Raw genomic sequence first — 17,663 nt, 5'->3', positions numbered from 1 at the left:
AGGTCGATACCCAGAAGTGGGATAGCTGTATCTTACTCTTAATTTTTTTGAGGAGTCTCCGTACTTTTTTCCATAGTGGCTGTATCAATTTATATTTCCACCAACGGTGCACAATGATGCCCTTTGCACCACATCCTTGCCAATGTTTGTTATCTCTTGTCTTTTTGATGATAGCCATTCTGACAGGTGTGAGGGGATATCTCACTGTGGTTTTTTTTTCTTCTTCTAGTTTTCTTGAGATATAACTGACATACAGCACTACAAAAATACTACATAGTTATGACTATATTCTCCACACTGTATTTCATAACCATGACTCACTTATTTTGCAACCAGAAATTTTTGTACCTCTTAATCTCCCTCACCAAATTTCTTTCCTTCCACCCCTTTACTCCCCTCTGGCAACCACCTGTTTGCTTTCTGTACCTACAACTCTGTTTATGTTCTGTTCTGTTTGTTTATTTGTTTTGTTTTTTAGGTTCCACATGTAAGTGAAATCACACAGTATTTGCCTTTCTCTGTCGGACTTATTTCACTTAGCATAATACCCTCTAGATCTATCCATGTTATCTCAAATGGTAAGGTTTGATTCTTTTTTTTATGGCTGAGTAATACTCCGTCTATCTATCTGTCTATCTATCTATCTATCATCTATCTATCACATCCTCTTTATCCATTTATCTATTTTTGGGCACTTAGGTTGTTTCTATATCTTGGCTGTTGTAAATAATGCTGCAATGAACAGATGGGTGCATATATCTTTTCTTATTAGTGTTTTTAAATCTTTGGATAAATACCCAGGAGAGGAATTGCTGGATCATATGGTAGTCCTATTTTTAATTTTTTGACGAATCTCCATACTGTTTTCCATAGCAGCTTCACCAATTTACTTTCCCACCAACAGTGTACTAGGGTTTCATTTCTCCACATCATCACCGACACTTGTTATTTGTTGTCTTTTTGATAATAGCCATCTGACAGGTGTGATCATTGTGGTTTTGATTTGTATTTTCCTGAGGATTAGTGATGTTGAGCACCTTTTCATGTACCTGTTGGCCATTTGTATGTCTTCTTTGGAAAAATGTCTCTTCAGTCTCTACCCATTTTTAAAATTGGATTCTTTTTTTCTTTTTCTTTCTTTTTTTTTTTTTTTTTTGCTGTTGAGTTGTATGAGTTCTTTATACATTTTCTGTATCAATCCATTGTCAGATATATGGTTTGAAAATATGTTCTCCCATTCCCTAGGATGCCTTTCCATTTTGTTGATGGTTTCTTTTGCTGTGCAGAAGCTTTATAGTTTGATATAGTCCCACTTGTTTATTTTTGCTTATGTTGCCTTTGCTTTTGATGTCAAATCCAAAAAATCATTGCCAAGACCAATGTTAAGGAATTTATCATTATGTTCAGGTCTTTAATCCATTTTGAGTTTATTTTTGGGTATGGTGTAAGATAGGGATCCAGTTTCATTCTTCCACATGTGACTGTCCAGCTTTCCCAGCACTGTTTATTGAAGAGGCTATCCTTTCCCCATTGTATATTCTTAGGTACTTTTTCATAAGTTAATTGATCATATATGCATATATTTATTTCTGGTCTCTCTATGTGTCTGTCTTTATGCCAACACTATGCTGTTTTGACTACTATAACTTTGTAATATAGTTTGGAATCAGGAACTATGGTGCCTGCAGCTTTGTTTTCTTTCCTAAGATTGCTTTGGCTAATTGGGGTCTTTTGTGGCTCCATACAATTTTGGGATTATTTTTCTACTTCTGTGAAAAGTGCCATTGAAATTTTGATAGGGATTGCATTGAACCTAAAGATTGCTTTGAGTAATACAGACATTTTGACAATATTAATTCTTCCAATCCACGACCATGATATATCTTTCCATCTGTTTGTGTCCTCTTCAATTTCATCAATGTCTTGTAGTTTTCAGTGCACTGATCTTTCACCTCTTAGATTAAATTTTTGAATTATAAATGGGATTGTTTCCTTAATTTCTCTTTCTGATAGTTCACTGTTAATGCATAGAAATGGAACTGATTTTTGTATATTGATTTTGTATCTTGCAACTTTACTGAATTTATTAATTCTAACAGTTTTTTCTGTGGGATATTTAGGGATTTCTATATATAAAATTACATCATCTACAAATAGAGACAGTTTTTCTTCTCTCTTCCTGATTTGGATGCTTTATTTCTTTTTCTGCCTAATTGCTCTGGCTAGGACCTCCAGTACTATGTTGAATAAAAATGGTGAGACTGGGCATCCTTGTCTTGTTCCTGATCTTACAAGAAAAGCTTTCAGCTTTTCACCATTGAATGTGATGTTAGCTGTGGCCTTGTCATATATGGCCTTTTTTATCTTGAGGTACCTTCTCTCTATAGGTAGTTTGTTGAAACTTTTATCATGAATGAATGTTGAATTTTGTGAAACGATTTTCCTGCATCTATTGAGATGATCGTATGGTTTTTATCCTTCATTTTGTTAATGTGGTGTAGTACACTGATTATTTGCATATGTTGAACCATTCTTGCATCCCTGGAATAAATCCCACTTGATCATGGTGTATGATCCTTTAAGTGTATTGTTGAATTTGGTTTGCTAATATTTTGTTCCTTCTTAACCCAAAGGAAAACCTAGATGGCAGTTTTAATAATTCAAGATGATTAAATCTTGAATAATCAAAGTCAGGATAAGATCCTAGGATCAGACATTCATTGGTTAGGTAGTTGCCATGGTGATGGGAGGAGAGTAGGGAAATGATTGATACCTTTTACCCCATTAAGTTGCATAAGCTGATGACAATTTCCAAAGAACTTCCAGCTACAAGGTCTCTGCCTCCTACTGGGGAAGAGAAGTTACTCTAAGATCTCTGAGGATTTTGTGATCAGGAAAGGGGTGGGTGTGAGGTTGGTTTCTGGTGGCTATAGCAGAGGGAATAAAGGAGTGATTGTTTTGAAGGAGAGAAGAAGGAAGAAAACAAATAAAAGCGGGAAGGAAGAGGTTGGGAGAAGTTTGGCAATATCTGAGAAACCAGAGCTCTGTAAGCCCAGGTGGTTTTTTAAAAATTAAGTTAATTGGGCTTCCCTGGTGGCGCAGTGGTTGAGAGTCCACTTGCCGATGCCGGGGACACGGGTTCGTACCCCGGTCCGGGAAGATCCCACATGCCGCGGAGCGGCTAGGCCCGTGAGCCATGGCCACTGAGCCTGCGCGTCCGAAGCCTGTGCTCCGCAACGGGAGAGGCCACAATAGTGAGAGGCCCACGTACCGCAAAAAAAAAAAAAAAAAAAATTAAATTAATTAAGTAACTTATTTTGCAGGGAGGTGTTGGGGAGGGGGCACTGTGAAAATGCCAGGACAGAGATGAGGTCTCAGCCTGGTACTTCAAGCCAGGTAAAGTGAGAACAATTTTGAGCAGTGTGGAATTTTGGAGAGTGTTGGATCAGGAAATCCACAAGCCATTAAAGAAGAAACAGATATTTACATCCAAGGACGTAAAAATAAAAAGAATGCACAGAAAAAAAAAAAAAAAAAAAAATCATAGGCAACGTCAAAAGTGAAAAGACAAACTGAGAAGATATTTGCAACTCATGTTACAGATAAAGGGCTAAATTCCTCAACATATAAAAACTTTGTACAAAACAGAAAGCAAAAGGTTGATGACTCAGTTAAGAAAAACTGGGCAAGGCGTGGACACATTGCAAAACTATTTGGCGGTTTCTCAAAAAAATATGTATATATTTCATATTCTTTTCCATTATGGCTTATTACCAGATATTGAATACAGTTATGTGAATGCATTAATGCCACTTTAACAGGGTTAATTTTATTTTATGTGAATTTCACCTCAATTAAAAAAAAAGAGTGTCTACACATGATTCTACAGAAAAGAAAATACAAATGATTCAAATGACACTGAAGTATGGGGGCGGGGAATAGGCTCCCCTTTTATTAGAAATAAGACAAATGAAAAGCTTCTTTTCACATCCCACAGAGCAGCCATGGTCACATGGTGCAGCTTAAAAATCTAAATTGGTTCAACACCTGTAGAGGCCAATTTATTAATAAATATCAAAATTATAAACACACCCTCTTGGACCCAGCCATTCCACTTCTAGGAATTTATCCTACAGATATAGGTGCAAAGTGACCTAGGTATTGTAGAAGAAAAAGAAAGGTATCAGACGTGGAAAGGAAGAAATAAAATTGTTTTTATTTTTAGAAGAGTTTTTAAAAAATACTTTAACCAAAAACTGTTGGATCTAATAAACAGATTCTGTAAAGTGAAACAAAGAAACAAACAGAAAAACAGCACACACACACCCCAAATCAATATAGAAGCATCAATTGCGTTTCTGTGCATTAACAATGCAATCTCACGGTGGTCCAGTGGTTAGGACTCTGCCCTTCAGGTGGGTGTGGGTTCATTCCCTGCTTGGGGAACTAAGATCCCACATGCCACGTGATGCGACCAAAAAAAGAAAAAATAATAAAAAAGTTAAAAAAAAAAGCCAATGCATTCTCAGGAAGAGAAATACAACCTTTGGATACAATACAATAATAAAATAATAAAATACTTACGAATAAGTTGACGATAAAACAAAGAAAAAACTTCTCAACAAATCTGGGCCAGGAAGTGCAATGGTCAAGGGCACACCCACTGAATCCCAAAAAAAGTCTCATCAGCGTTTCTGGAGGGCAGCAGAGGCGGAGTAAGGTTGGTGCAGAGAATGTCCCCGTGGGCTAAGAAGGTAAGGCGCTGGGAGGCGACAGAGCAGCTTTGGTGAAAGTTGAGGCGTAGCAGGCTGATGCTGTGGGCTGTGGGGAAGCAGATGGCCACGCTCAGGGTGGCGCTAAGGGGCTTGGCGGTCCACGTAGAGGAAGAGCAGTTGGCTAAGGTCACCTGGATGTGCAGCCTATAAATGCCATCACGTTGGATACGCAGCTGCCCGTTGTCCAGCTCTGGCCCATGCACGAAGGAGCGGCCCAGGGCTGGGCTTCCCTGCCAGCGCAGCCTGGGGTCCTGCCGCGATCCTGAGAGGGTTGTGGGAGAAGGGATGGAAGGATGGAGGTTTAGGGAAACTGAGTGCTATAGAGGCAATGCCTCAAACTCCCATGTTGAAACCTAACCCCCAAGGGGATGGTATTAGAAGGTGGGCCATTGGGAAGTGATTAGATCATGAAGGTGGAGCCCTTATAAAAGAGACCCCATATCCACTGATGGATGAATGGAGAAAGAAGATGTGATAGCTATATATCTGTATATACACATACACACACATATATGTATACATGTACATATGTACGGATTGTGCGTGTATATATATACACACACCATACACACATATATATAAAATGGATAAAGATGTTTATATATATTATTATATATATATATGTGATATTATACATATATATATATATATAATTCAACCATAAAAAAAGAAGGAAATTCGGCCACTTGTGACAACATGGGTGGACCTAGGGGTAAGTCAGACAAAGACAAATACTGTATGACTTCCCTTATACGTGCAATCTAAAAGAAAACAAAACCCAAACTCATAGATACAGAGAACAGACTGGTGGTTGCCACAGGTGGGAGCCGGGGTGGGCAAAATAGGTGAAGGTGGTCGAAAGGTAAAACTTATAAAATAAGTTATAAACTAAGTCCTGGCGGTGTCATGTGCAGCATGGTGACTAGAGTTAATGATACTGTGTTGTATATTTGAAAGTTGCTAAGAGAGAAGATTTTACAAGTTCTCATGGCAAGAAAAAAAATTGTAACTATGTTAGCTAGACACTGTGGTGATCGTTTTGTAATATATACAAATAGAGAATCATGTTGTACACCGGAAACTAATACAACGTTGTATGTCAACTATATCTCAATTTAAAAAGAGAAAGAGTGACTTCCCTGGCGGGTCCAGTGGTTAAGACTCCGTGCTTCCAATGCAGGGGTACGAGTTCCATCCGTGGCTGGGGAACTAAGATCCCGCATGCCCCGCGGGGCCGGGTGGGGTGATGTGGGGTGGCCAAAGAATAGGAAAAAAAAAAAAAAAGAAAGGGGGGTGGGGAGAGAAAGAGAAGAGCTCGGAGAGCTCTCTCTCTCCCTTTCAGCCACGTGAAGACCCAGCAACAAGATGAGAAGGTGGCTGGCTGGGGACTTCCCTGGTGGTCCAGTGGTTAAGACTCCATGTTCCCAATGCATGGGGCGTGGGTTCCAGCCCTAAGTCGGGGGAGCTAAAATCCCACATGCCTCGCAGCTATAGAACAGAAGCAAGATTGTGAAAAATTCAATAAAGACGTTAAAAATGGTCCACATCAAAAAAAAAAAAAAACTTAAAAAAGAAAAAAAGAAGATGGCTGGCTGTTTATGAACCAGGAAGCGGGCTCTCGCCAGACACCAGATCTACCGGTGCCTTGGACTTCACAGCCCCCAGAACCATGAGAAAGAAATGTCTTGTTCATAAGCCATCTGGTCTGTTATTCTGTCATAGCAGCCCGAGCAGAAAGCACCCAGAGAAAAAAGACAAAGATTTCCCTCCGTTACAAAATGGAATGAACACACACCCAGCCCTCTGGGGATGAGTCGGGGGGTGGGGGGGAGAGGCCCAAAGAGGAAGGGGGTTAGAGAGAGGCTGGGAGAGTACTGCCAAATGCACCTGCCCTCACGTTCCTTCACGTCCTTGCTCCAAAGCCCCCTTCTCAGGGATGCCTTCCCCGATGACCGCATCTTCAAGGGCAAACCCAACGCTGGCCTGCCCGATCCCCCTCCCTTACTTAATATTCCTCCCAGAAGTACCAGATGCGTGTTTTACTCTCTTGCCATGCTGCATATTTTCCTTGTTTATTTATTTATTTTCTGATCCCCTTGGTAGAAGGGCAACACCGACAGGGCAGGGATTTCTGTCGGTTCTGTGGGCTCTCGGGACACCCAGAACAGGGCTTGCCTCACAGTAGCCGCTTAATTAGTGTTTGTGGCCTCAGTGAGGGCACGTTAGTGATGGTTATTAGCTTGGTTTAATTGATTTGGGATCTCCCAAGGGAGAAAACAAAAGGCTGAGCCAGGAAGCAGGTGCTCAACAGAGCGCCGCCATATCTCCCTCTCTTTGTTTCTTTTTCTCATCCTTTGTCAATTTCTCTTTCTCTCTCTCTCCCTCCCCCACCCTCCTTCTTTTCTCTTTCTCCAACACACATATGCATCTGGTTTTACCTGTGTGATTCAGCTGCAGCTCCGCTAAGTCCCACTGGAAGAAAAGAAAAGAAAAGAAAAGAGACCAGACGTCTTGAGTGTTCCCGAGGGAAGAGCTCTCTTTTCTCGACCCATCCTTCTATCCACCCATCATCCCACCGGACTGAGTTGGGACCTTTGTGAAGAACTCTTAAAGAGAAAGTAGGTTTGAACTAGCCGTGAGCATGAAGAGAAGACCTTCTGAAGAACTTCTTAGTTTCCAGGATATAACACAGGGCGCCTCGGCACACCTGCCTCTCTCCCCTGCAAAGCTCTCCCACCCCCGTAATGCAGCCCCCAAAGCCAGACCCTGTGGTAGGTGTCCAGGGTTCCTCCTGTCCTTGGAGGTCCCGGAACCGCCCCTTCCCAGCTTTGAGAAGCCCCCAGCAGCCTCTGAGTCAGCCTGCTGGGGGAACACCAAAGACGAGTCATTTTCCAGGCCCCCATACGGTATGTATCTTCCTCCACCCCGGGATCTCCACCCGGGATTTACCTCCTGGTGTCGGCAGAACTGACTATCCAGAGCCGGAGACCCCCGGGGGCAGCCTTGCCCCCGCCTCCCCTCCCTGCTCTGGTCTCTCTCGCTCTGTTCTTTTCCACCAGCTCTTTCTTCCTGGCAGTTGTCTTTTCTATTGTTTGGCCACGCCACGTGCTATGTGGGCTATTAATTCCCCAGACCAGGGATCGAACCCCCCCGCCCCACTGCGTTGGAAGCGAGGGGTGTTAACCACTGGACGGTCAGGGAAGCCCCCCTGGCAGATTTTTATTCATCTCATTCTGATCTTTTTGTTTTCTTTTTCTTTTTTGGTCGCGAGTCTGTTAGTCTGTGCTCTAGCTCACCATCCCTCTGCCCTGAGCTGATTCTTTCCTCAGTTGCTTACCTGCCCTCGGCGCTGCACCCCCTCCCCAGGTCCCGGCCCCAGCTGGAGGTCCCCATGCTCCTGAGCTTGCAGGAGGCAGATGTACATCTGTCTCTCTCATCCTCCCTTCTGGACTTACCCCAGCTGAATCCACCTGCTGCTTTCGGGTGAGGCGCACACTGCAGACGAGGCAGCCTATCACCATGCCAAGGAGAAGCAGCAACAAAGCCACCCTCCGGATGGACACCCAGGGCCGGTGGGGCACCTGGCAGCCCGAGGCTTCTTCTGCTCTCATGATCCTCTGCAGGCACTTCATCAGCTGTGTGGCGGGGTGGAGGGTGTGTAGAGGCAGGAAGAGGGAAGGAACCTCAGCTCTCATGCAGCTATGGGGCCCTCTGCCTGCCTGAACCTGCCAGGGACCAACCATGCCCCACCCTGGGGATGTCCGGCAAAGGGAGGGACCAGACTCAGTTCTACAGTGCAGGGAATTCCCCTCCAGCTTCTGCCGGTCCCCAGTCTGCAGAGTAGGTGGGCCAGGGTGTCCCTCAATTTTTCTATGTAACTTCCCACACTCACCTTCCTGGTACTCATTCAACAAACCTTCATTGAACATCCACTATGGGCCAGATGCTCTGCTGGGCCTCAGGGCTACAGCCACAGCACCCAGGGATGGAGGAGGGGTCCCCCAATATCCATGTGTTCCTCTCCATCTTCCCAGCCTCCCTGACGCCCCCGTGGTGGGACCACCCCTGATGCGGTCACATGACTGACCTGCCTAATAGGAAGAGAGTAGAAGTGGACCAAGGGTCACTTCCATAGCCTGATCTTGTAAACATGCCACACTGCCTTTCAATTCTCTTGCCCTGTGGTCTTGGAGGACACCCGTTCTTGATGACTGTAGTGGCTTGAATATGTCACCCCCCAATTCATGTCCACCCAGAACTTCAGCACGTGACCTCATCTGGCAACAGGGTCTTTGAGAAGTAAGGATGAGGGTGGACCCTACATCCCATGATGTCTTCATAGGAAAAGGAGAGGACACACAGAGACACAGAGGAAAGTTGGAGGTAGACATTGGAGTGACGCAAAATACACCAAAGAACCCCAAGGATTGCCGGCAAACCCCAGAAGCCAGAAAGAGGCAAAGGAGGGATCTCCCCTAAAGCCTTTGAAAGGGGCGCAGCCCTTCGGACACCTTGATTTCAGATCTCTGGCCTCCAGAATGGTGCAAGAGTAAATTTCTGTTGTTTCAAGCCACTAGTGGGTGGTGCTCTGTTACGGCAGCCTCAGGAAACGAGGAACAACGGCGTAGCTGCAAGATGAAGAGACACTACCTGGGCTTTGTAGGGTTGGGACAGTACTTTGTTAGTATCAGTGAATCAAGCCACTCAGCTGCCACAGACTGTATGTGCCAAGTACACGTGGCTGTGGTCTAAGGAGCTTTACTTGTAGACACTGAGACTTGAAAATTTCATTCCAGAGTGAGGAGTTACAGTGGCCTGGCCTGGGCTGGGAGTGGGGTGGGGGAGAGAAGAAGGAGGTGAATAGGAGGTGGATAGATGTCAGAGCTGGAGCCAGCAGCATTGCTGGTGTGGGAGGGCAGGTAGAAGAAAGAGGGGAGACAAAAGTGTCCAGAATTCCTGGGGTCCAGGTGATCGTATAGTCCCTGAGACCCCCAACTACAGAAGGAATTTCCTTTATAAACCTGAGGGTTTAGCCAGCAGCACCCTCAAAGGGACATTAAGCTCTCCTGAGCCTGGGGGCGTGATCCTCGGAACTGTCCCCGACCTTCTTTCATACTGTGTGAAACCCCCGCTGGGTTCTAAAGTCTAGCTCTGCTGGCTAACTCCATCTGCAAGACCTTCCAATCCCTGTCTTGTCGTGGTCCCCACTCTGGACCTTTGATGGTTCTTTGCAGCCCACCTGGTGTCCCTTCCCTACCTCCGTCTAGCTGAAAGCCATTCACAGTCAAAAAGAATCGCTACCGAGCATGGTTAAGTATGTAGGATCTGGAGTTTCTCAACACACCTGGATTCCAATCTCTGGAATGTCACATTTTAGCCTTTGGGAAACTCACACCCCCATCAGCTTAAGTTCAACGTTTCCATCTATAAAACGGGCTGTGAAATACAACAAACTGGTGAGTATAACATAAAAAAAGCAGAGTCACAGATAGAACAAACTGGTGGTTACCAGTGTGTGTGCGGACAATATAGGAGTAGGGGAGTGAGAGGTTCAAACTACTGGCTGTAAGACAGATTCCACCATGTACCGTACAACACGGGGAATGTAGCTGATACTTTGTAATAACTGCAAATAGAAAGCAACCTTTACAAATTGTATTAAAATAAAAAATTTAAATAAGAATAAAATGGGCTGTGATGAGATTTTAAGGAGAGACACATGCGAGGCCCTTAGCATAGCGCAGGCACACAGCAAGTGGTCAATAAAGGCTAGCTTTTAATGTTGCTATATCCCCCCAGGAAATGCTCATTAGAACCACGGGAATGGGTACAAGCAGGCAATTCACAAAGAAGTTCAGGTGGCTGATCAACACAGAAAGATGACACCAGCCCTCTTGGCTATAAAATGCAAATTCCATCACTTTCACAAACAAAAAAGAAGCCATGAAAGTGAAACGGAGCAGGGCCCTGTGGTCCTTCCTCCCAACGTCCTCCGCCTACCTTTTGTCTGTAGACAAATTTCAGCCAAAGAATAAGTTTAATCAGAGAAGGGAGAATGCAGAAACAAAGGAAAACAGCCCAATAAGACTAAATAATAATAGTTTAGTCATTAAGCAAAATCAAGGACCTTTAGTTGCTTCTCGAGGGCTCTAGATAATATTCTGAGCCCTATCCTGTGAGCTGTCTTGCAGATAACTGAAACCTCCACCAGGTGGAAGAAGTTAACTACACGATGACCAGAATGTAGCCAGGACATAAGTTGCCACAGTTCCAATAATTGGCCTTAAGGAAATGGGAACAAACCGACCCTGAAAATGAAGACTTGAACGGTACTTGGAACAATCAAGATGATGCTGGTCAGACCACCGCTGACCAATTTCAAAATGACTGTTTCTGCATGTAGTCCCCTCCCCCCATGTATAAAAGCTCTTGCCCACTGATTATGGGGGGCGGAGGGTCGGCCTTTGGTCGGAAGTCTGCCCTCTGCCCCCCGCCATCCCCCACCCCCGTCGCCGGCATCTGAAAATAAAGCAAACTTTCCTTTCCAACGACCTTGCCTCTTTATTGGCTTTTGAACAGTGAACAGCCAGACCCCACTTTCAGTTATGAAAATACTGATGTACAGTTATGTACAGTTAAGTACATACAACTGTACAGTTATGAAAGTATGATACATTCATAAAAATTCATCTGGGTACAGTGCAGACTTTTTAAGTATGTTAGAAAAAAACGAAGAAGACATAAAAGAGAATGTTGCCATGTTTCACATATAAATAATGTCTGCATTAAAAATACCTTCCAAGTTAAAGGCACACACACACACACACACGCAGCAAGACAGAAAAAAGAAAGGTTTGCAAGGCCCAAAATAGACAAAACTGTTCTAAGATATATAACTCAGAAGTTAAGTCATTAAGAAGTGACTAACACTTTCTAGAAAATGAAATGAATACGAAGTCGGGTTCTTAAAAGATACACGATCGAATGTGAAACGCGATATTCTCTCTGTTCTGAATAAGATAACTAAAAATTAAAAGCACACGGAATACACCTTTTCTTTTGCACCTGTCGTAATTTGGTCAATGATCAGAGCGTTGGTCGAATCTGAAGATTCGCGGTGTTGCAAGCATGTAGGTGAAAACCATCCCTAACACCCGGATGCTGGGATTTGAAATGGATCCAGCCTTTTGAAAGGACAGTTTGGCAAATCCATCAAGATCCCCAAATGCACCTCCCCTAATGTCCATCAGTTTCACTTCAAGGATTTCATTTGGTAAGCACACTCGCACGCACGTGTCACAAACGGAGATGTACGCACACAAATTCAATGTGGCACCTGTCGTGGTAACAAAGAGACAGAAAGCAATCCAAAGAGTCATTCATATTGAGGGCTTATTCCCATGCTAAGGACTCGGCAGGTATCACCTTTTGGAACCTTCACCCGAGCCCTAGGAACTGGGTGATGCCCTGATGCTCATTTTCCACCGAAAGCAGGCTCAGAGACGCATCAGCTTAATCCACACAGCAAAGAACTTGAAGGCAGGAAGTGCCCGGCTTTCATTGCACATTTGCATCACTTGCCTGGGTTTTCCCACTGCTCTGGATTACTGGGCTGGGGACACTGCGGGGGCTCCGTCGATCGATTGCTCTCTAGACGATGCAGTTCTGCTTGGGGTGGTTGGCTGGTGTTTAAGGAAGTATTGAAAGCAGAGCTTCCTCCACCTGCAAGCAAGATGAGGCTGCAGGGAGGGGATGTGATGGGCTCCCTTCCCCTTGCAAGGTAATTTTTCCCCTTCTTCAGGACTTCTGAGAAGCCAGGGGAGACCGGGCACAGTGCAGGGGAGGGGGTGGAGGGAGGCGGCCCCGGGGGCGGAAATCTGGGTGCAGGAAGTAAGATCGCCCCTGGGAACCAGGGGCGGCTTGAAGATGCCAACTCAGGTGTCCCTTTGCTGTGAATGTCCCCAAGTTGCCCTAGGGCTGTGCCACTTGGTGTTGTCCTTGCCAGAGTGCTAGCAGGAAGGAAGGAGACCAACGCCTCTCAGTGTTCAGTTCCCCTTTAACTACATAATCTTCCCACTTCTGAACCACCAGGGAAGTCCCTGGCCAATCATTTTGATCTGCCTGATTCTGAGTCCGAATTTGGTTTATCCCAGGGTCCTCCCATGTGTGTGTGCACATCTCTTAGCCAAGACGGATGCTAGCGAAGAGGCCTATGGGTAGGTTGGCATCACTTACTATGAGGTGACGCCCCCTTCATTTGACCTTCGAGGAGCCTTTCTGTGCGTGTGTAGTCGGGAAGATCTCCTTGACTTCGAGAATGAGGCATATGTGGTCTTCTCTCTGGGCAGGGCTCAGCTTCCTCACCGGCTCCTGCTGTTAGGGAGTTTCTGTCCCCAGGGAACGAACTCTAGCTGCTCAGCCTGGGGCCCGTCTATCTCCTGCCTCAAATCCCCCCTGAGAGACGTGAACCCCAAGACATCTTTATTGGGAGGATGAAGGGTGGAGGTCTATCTTCTGTAGCTTCTTCAGGCTGGCAACGGGCTAGCACACCCTACCTAGCTGGGGTCACAGAGCTCTCACTCTGTCTCGTTAAGGGATCCAGGGTGACTTCCAGAGTGTCCTTTAATAATTCAATTAATCTTTACATTAAAATAACATAACAGCAAAGAATTGTCCAGGAAGGGAGTCTTAGTAAATACAGACCTCCATTAGCATAACTGGCATTTAATAGTCACTGAAATAATCTTTTTCTCTCTAAAATTACCCTCATTTCTATCAAATATAGCCAAATTAAGACTAATTTGTTTGCAAAATAAGTCTGGTCCAATAAACTTGGCCTGATGATTTATATAACTATAATTGATCATATAGGCTTTTTGCTTGCTGAAAATTTTATAAAGAACCTCAGATTGAACTTTTTTTTAAAATTTTTAAATTTTATTTATTTTTTTATACAGCAGGTTCTTATTAGTCATCAATTTTATACACATCAGTGTATACATGTTAATCCCAATCGCTCAATTCATCACACCAGCATCCCCACCCCCCTGCCACTTTCCCCCCTTGGTGTCCATATGTTTGTTCTCTACATCTGTGTCTCAACTTCTGCCCTGCAAACTGGTTCATCTGTACCATTTTTCTAGGTTCCACATACATGCATTAATATACAATACTTGTTTTTCTCTTTCTGACTTACTTCACCCTGTATGACAGTCTCTAGATCCATCCATGTCTCAACAAATGACCCAATTTCGTTCCTTTTTATGGCTGAGTAATATTCTATTGTATATATGTACCACAACTTCCTTATCCACTCGACTGTCAATGGACATTTAGGTTGCTTTCATGTCCTGGCTATTGTAAATAGTGCTGCAATGAACATTGGGGTGCATGTGTCTTTTTGAATTATGGTTTTCTCTGGGTATATGCCCAGTAGTGGGATTGCTGGATCATATGGTAATTCTATTTTTAGTTTTTTAAGGAACCTCCATACTCTTCTGCATAGTGGCTGTATCAATTTACATTCCCACCAACAGTGCAGGAGGGTTCCCTTTTCTCCACACCCTCTCCAGCATTTGTTGTTTGTAGATTTTCTGATGATGCCCATTCTAACTGGTGTGAGGTGATAGCTCATTGTAGTTTTGATTTGCATTTCTCTAATAATTAGTAATGTTGAGCAGCTTTTCATGTGCCTCTTGGCCATCTGTATGTCTTCTTTGGAGAAATGTCTATTTAGGTCTTCTGCCCATTTATTGATTGGGTTGTCTGTTTCTTTTATATTGAGCTGCATGAGCTGTTTATATATTTTAGAGATTAATCCTTTGTCCGTTGATTCGTTTGCAAATATTTTCTCCCATTCTGAGGGTTGTCTTTTCATCTTGTTTATGGTTTCCTTTGTTGTGCAAAAGCTTTGAAGTTTCATTAAGTCCCATTTGTTTATTTTTGTTTTTATTTCCATTACTCTAGGAGGTGGATCAAAAAAGATCTTGCTGTGATTTATGTCAAAGAGTGTTCTTCCTATGTTTTCCTCTAAGAGTTTTATAGTGTCTGGTCTTACATTTAGGTCTCTAATCCATTTTGAGTTTATTTTTGTGTATGGTGTTAGGGAGTGTTGTAATTTCATTCTTTTACATGTAGCTGTCCAGTTTTCCCAGCACCACTTATTGAAGAGACTGTCTTTTCTCCATTATATATCCTTGCCTCCGTTGTCATAGATTAGTTGACCATAGGTGCGTGGGTTTATCTCTGGGCTTTCTATCTTGTTCCATTGATCTATGTTTCTGCTTTTGTGCCAGTACCATATTTTCTTGATTACTGTAGCTTTGTAGTATAGTCTGAAGTCAGGGAGTCTGATTCCTTCAGCTCCATTTTTTCCCCTCAAGACTGCTTTGGCTATTCGGGGTCTTTTGTGTCTCCATTCAAATTTTAAGATTTTTTTGTTCTAGTTCCGTAAAAAATGCCACTGGTAATTTGATAGGGATTGCATTGAATCTGTAGATTGCTTTGGGTAGTATAGTCATTTTCACAATATTGATTCTTCCAATCCAAGGACATTGTATATCTCTCCATCTGTTGGTATCATCTTTAATTTCTTTCATCAGTGTCTTATAGTTTTCTGCATACAGGTATTTTGTCTCCCTAGGTAGGTTTATTCCTAGGTATTTTATTCTTTTTGTTGCAAAGTTAATGGGAGTGTTTCCTTAATTTCTCTTTCAGACTTTTCATCATTAGTGTATAGGAATGCAAGAGATTTATGTGCATAATTTTGTATCCTGCAACTTTACCAAATTCATTGATTAGCTCTAGTAGTTTTCTGGTGGCATTTTTAGGATTCTCTAAGTATAGTGTCATGTCATCTGCAAACAGTGACAGTTTTACTTCTTCTTTTCCAATTTGTATTCCTTTTATTTCTTTTTCTTCTCTGATTACCATGGCTAGGACTTCCAAAACTATGTTGAATAATAGTGGTGAGAGTGGACATCCTTGTTTTGTTCCTGATCTTAGAAGAAATGCTTTCAGTTTTTCACCATTGAGAAGGATGTTTGCTGTGGGTTTGTCCTGTATGGCTTTTATTATGTTGAGGTACTTTCCCTCTATGCTCACTTTCTGGAGAGTTTTTATCATAAATCAGTGTTGAATTTTGTCAAAAGCTTTTTCTGCATCTATTGAGATGATCATATGGTTTTTATTCATCAATTTGATAATATGGTGAATCACATTGGTTGATTTGCATATATTGAAGAATCCTTGCATCCCTGGGATAAATCCCACTTGATCATGGTGTATGATCCTTTCAATGTGTTGTTGGATTCTGTTTGCTAGTATTTTGTTGAGGATTTTTGCATCTATGTTCATCAGTGATATTGGTCTGTAATTTTCTTTTTTTGTAGTATCTTTGTCTGGTTTTGGTATCAGGGTGATGGTGGCCTCATAGAATGAGTTCGGGAGTGTTCCTTCCTCTGCAATTTTTTGGAAGAGTTTGAGAAGGGTGGGTGTTGGCTCTTCTCTAAATGTTTGATAGAATTCACCTGTGAAGCCATCTGGTCCTGGACTTTTTTTTGTTGGAAGATATTTGATCACAGCTTCTATTTCATTCCTTGTGATTGGTCTGTTCATGTTTTCTGTTTCTTCCTGGTTTAGTCTTGGAAGGTTATACTTTTCTAAGAATTTGTCCATTTCTTCTAGGTTGTCCATTTTATTGGCATAGAGTTGCTTGTAGTAGTCTCTTAGGATGCTTTGTATTTCTGCAGTGTCTTTTGTAACTTCTCCTTTTTCATTTCTAATTTTATTGATTTGAGTCCTCTCCCTCTTTTTCTTGATGAGTCTGGCTAATGGTTTATCAATTTTGTTTATCTTCTCAAAGAACCAGCCTTTAGTTTTATTGATCTTTGCTATTGTTTTTTTTGTTTCTATATCATTTATTTCTGTTCTGATCTTTATGATTTCTTTCCTTCTGCTAACTTTGAGTTTTGTTTGTTCTTCTTTCTCTAGTTCCTTTAGGTGTAAGATTAGATTGTTTATTTGAGGTTTTTCCTGTTTCTTGAGGTAGGCTTGTATAGCTATAAACTTCCCTCTTAGAACCACTTATGCTGCATCCCATAGGTTTTGGATCATCGTGTTTTCATTGTCATTTGTCTCTAGGTAGTTTTTGATTTCCTCTTTGATTTCTTCAGTGATCTCTTGGTTATTTAGTAACGTATCATGTAGCCTCCATGTGTTTGTGTTTTTTACATGTTTTCCCCTGTAATTCATTTCTAATCTCATAGCATTGTGGTCAGAAAAGATGCTTGATATGATTTCAATTTTCTTAAATTTACTGAGGCTTGATTTGTGACCCAGGATGTGATCTATCCTGGAGAATGTTCCGTGTGCACTTGAGAAGAAAGTGTAATCTGCTGTTTTTGGATGGAATGTCATATAAATATCAGTTAAATCTATCTGGTCTGTTGTGTCATTTAAAGCTTCTGTTTCCTTATTTATTTTCATTCTGGTTGACCTGTCCATTGGTGTAAGTGAGTTGTTAAAGTCCCCCACTATTATTGTGTTACTGTCGATTTCCTCTTTTATAGCTGTTAACAGTTGTCTTTTGTATTGAGGTGCTCCTATGTTGGGTGCATATATATTTATAATTGCTATATCTTCTTCTTGGATTGATCCCTTGATCATTATGTAGTGTCCTTCCTTGTCTCTTGCAACATTCTTTATTTTAAAGTCTTTTTTATCTGATATGAGTATCGCTACTCCAGCTTTCTTTTGATTTCCATTTGCATGGAATATCTTTTTCCATCCCCTCACTTTCACTCTGTATGTGTCCCTAGGTCTGAAGTGAGTCTCTTGTAGACAGCATATATATGGGTCTTGTTTTTGTATCCATTCAGCAAGCCTGTG

At 42.5% G+C, this 17,663-nt stretch overlaps 1 protein-coding gene across 2 annotated transcripts; it reads right to left on the bottom strand.

The window, feature by feature from the left end:
* Positions 1-3,877: 3,877 nt before the first annotated feature.
* CD70 (CD70 molecule) lies at positions 3,878-8,704 on the bottom strand. 2 transcript variants are annotated; one of them, XM_067730194.1, is made up of 3 exons: positions 8,231-8,704; positions 7,214-7,247; positions 3,878-5,037 (listed from the first exon to the last, which is right to left on the bottom strand). In XM_067730194.1, exons 1-3 carry the CDS (start codon positions 8,702-8,704, stop codon positions 4,649-4,651), a joined length of 897 nt encoding a protein of 298 aa, XP_067586295.1. In that variant the 3' UTR covers positions 3,878-4,648. The 2 variants fall into 2 exon arrangements, with proteins under 2 accessions (XP_067586295.1, XP_067586296.1); XM_067730195.1 differs by lacking the exon at positions 8,231-8,704 and adding an exon at positions 8,113-8,216 and having other exon boundaries at positions 3,879-5,037.
* Positions 8,705-17,663: the final 8,959 nt, after the last annotated feature.

This window comes from Pseudorca crassidens, chromosome 3, assembly GCF_039906515.1.
Source record: "Pseudorca crassidens isolate mPseCra1 chromosome 3, mPseCra1.hap1, whole genome shotgun sequence".
NCBI lineage: Eukaryota > Metazoa > Chordata > Mammalia > Artiodactyla > Delphinidae > Pseudorca > Pseudorca crassidens.
This window is presented reverse-complemented; position numbering and strand designations above follow the sequence as displayed.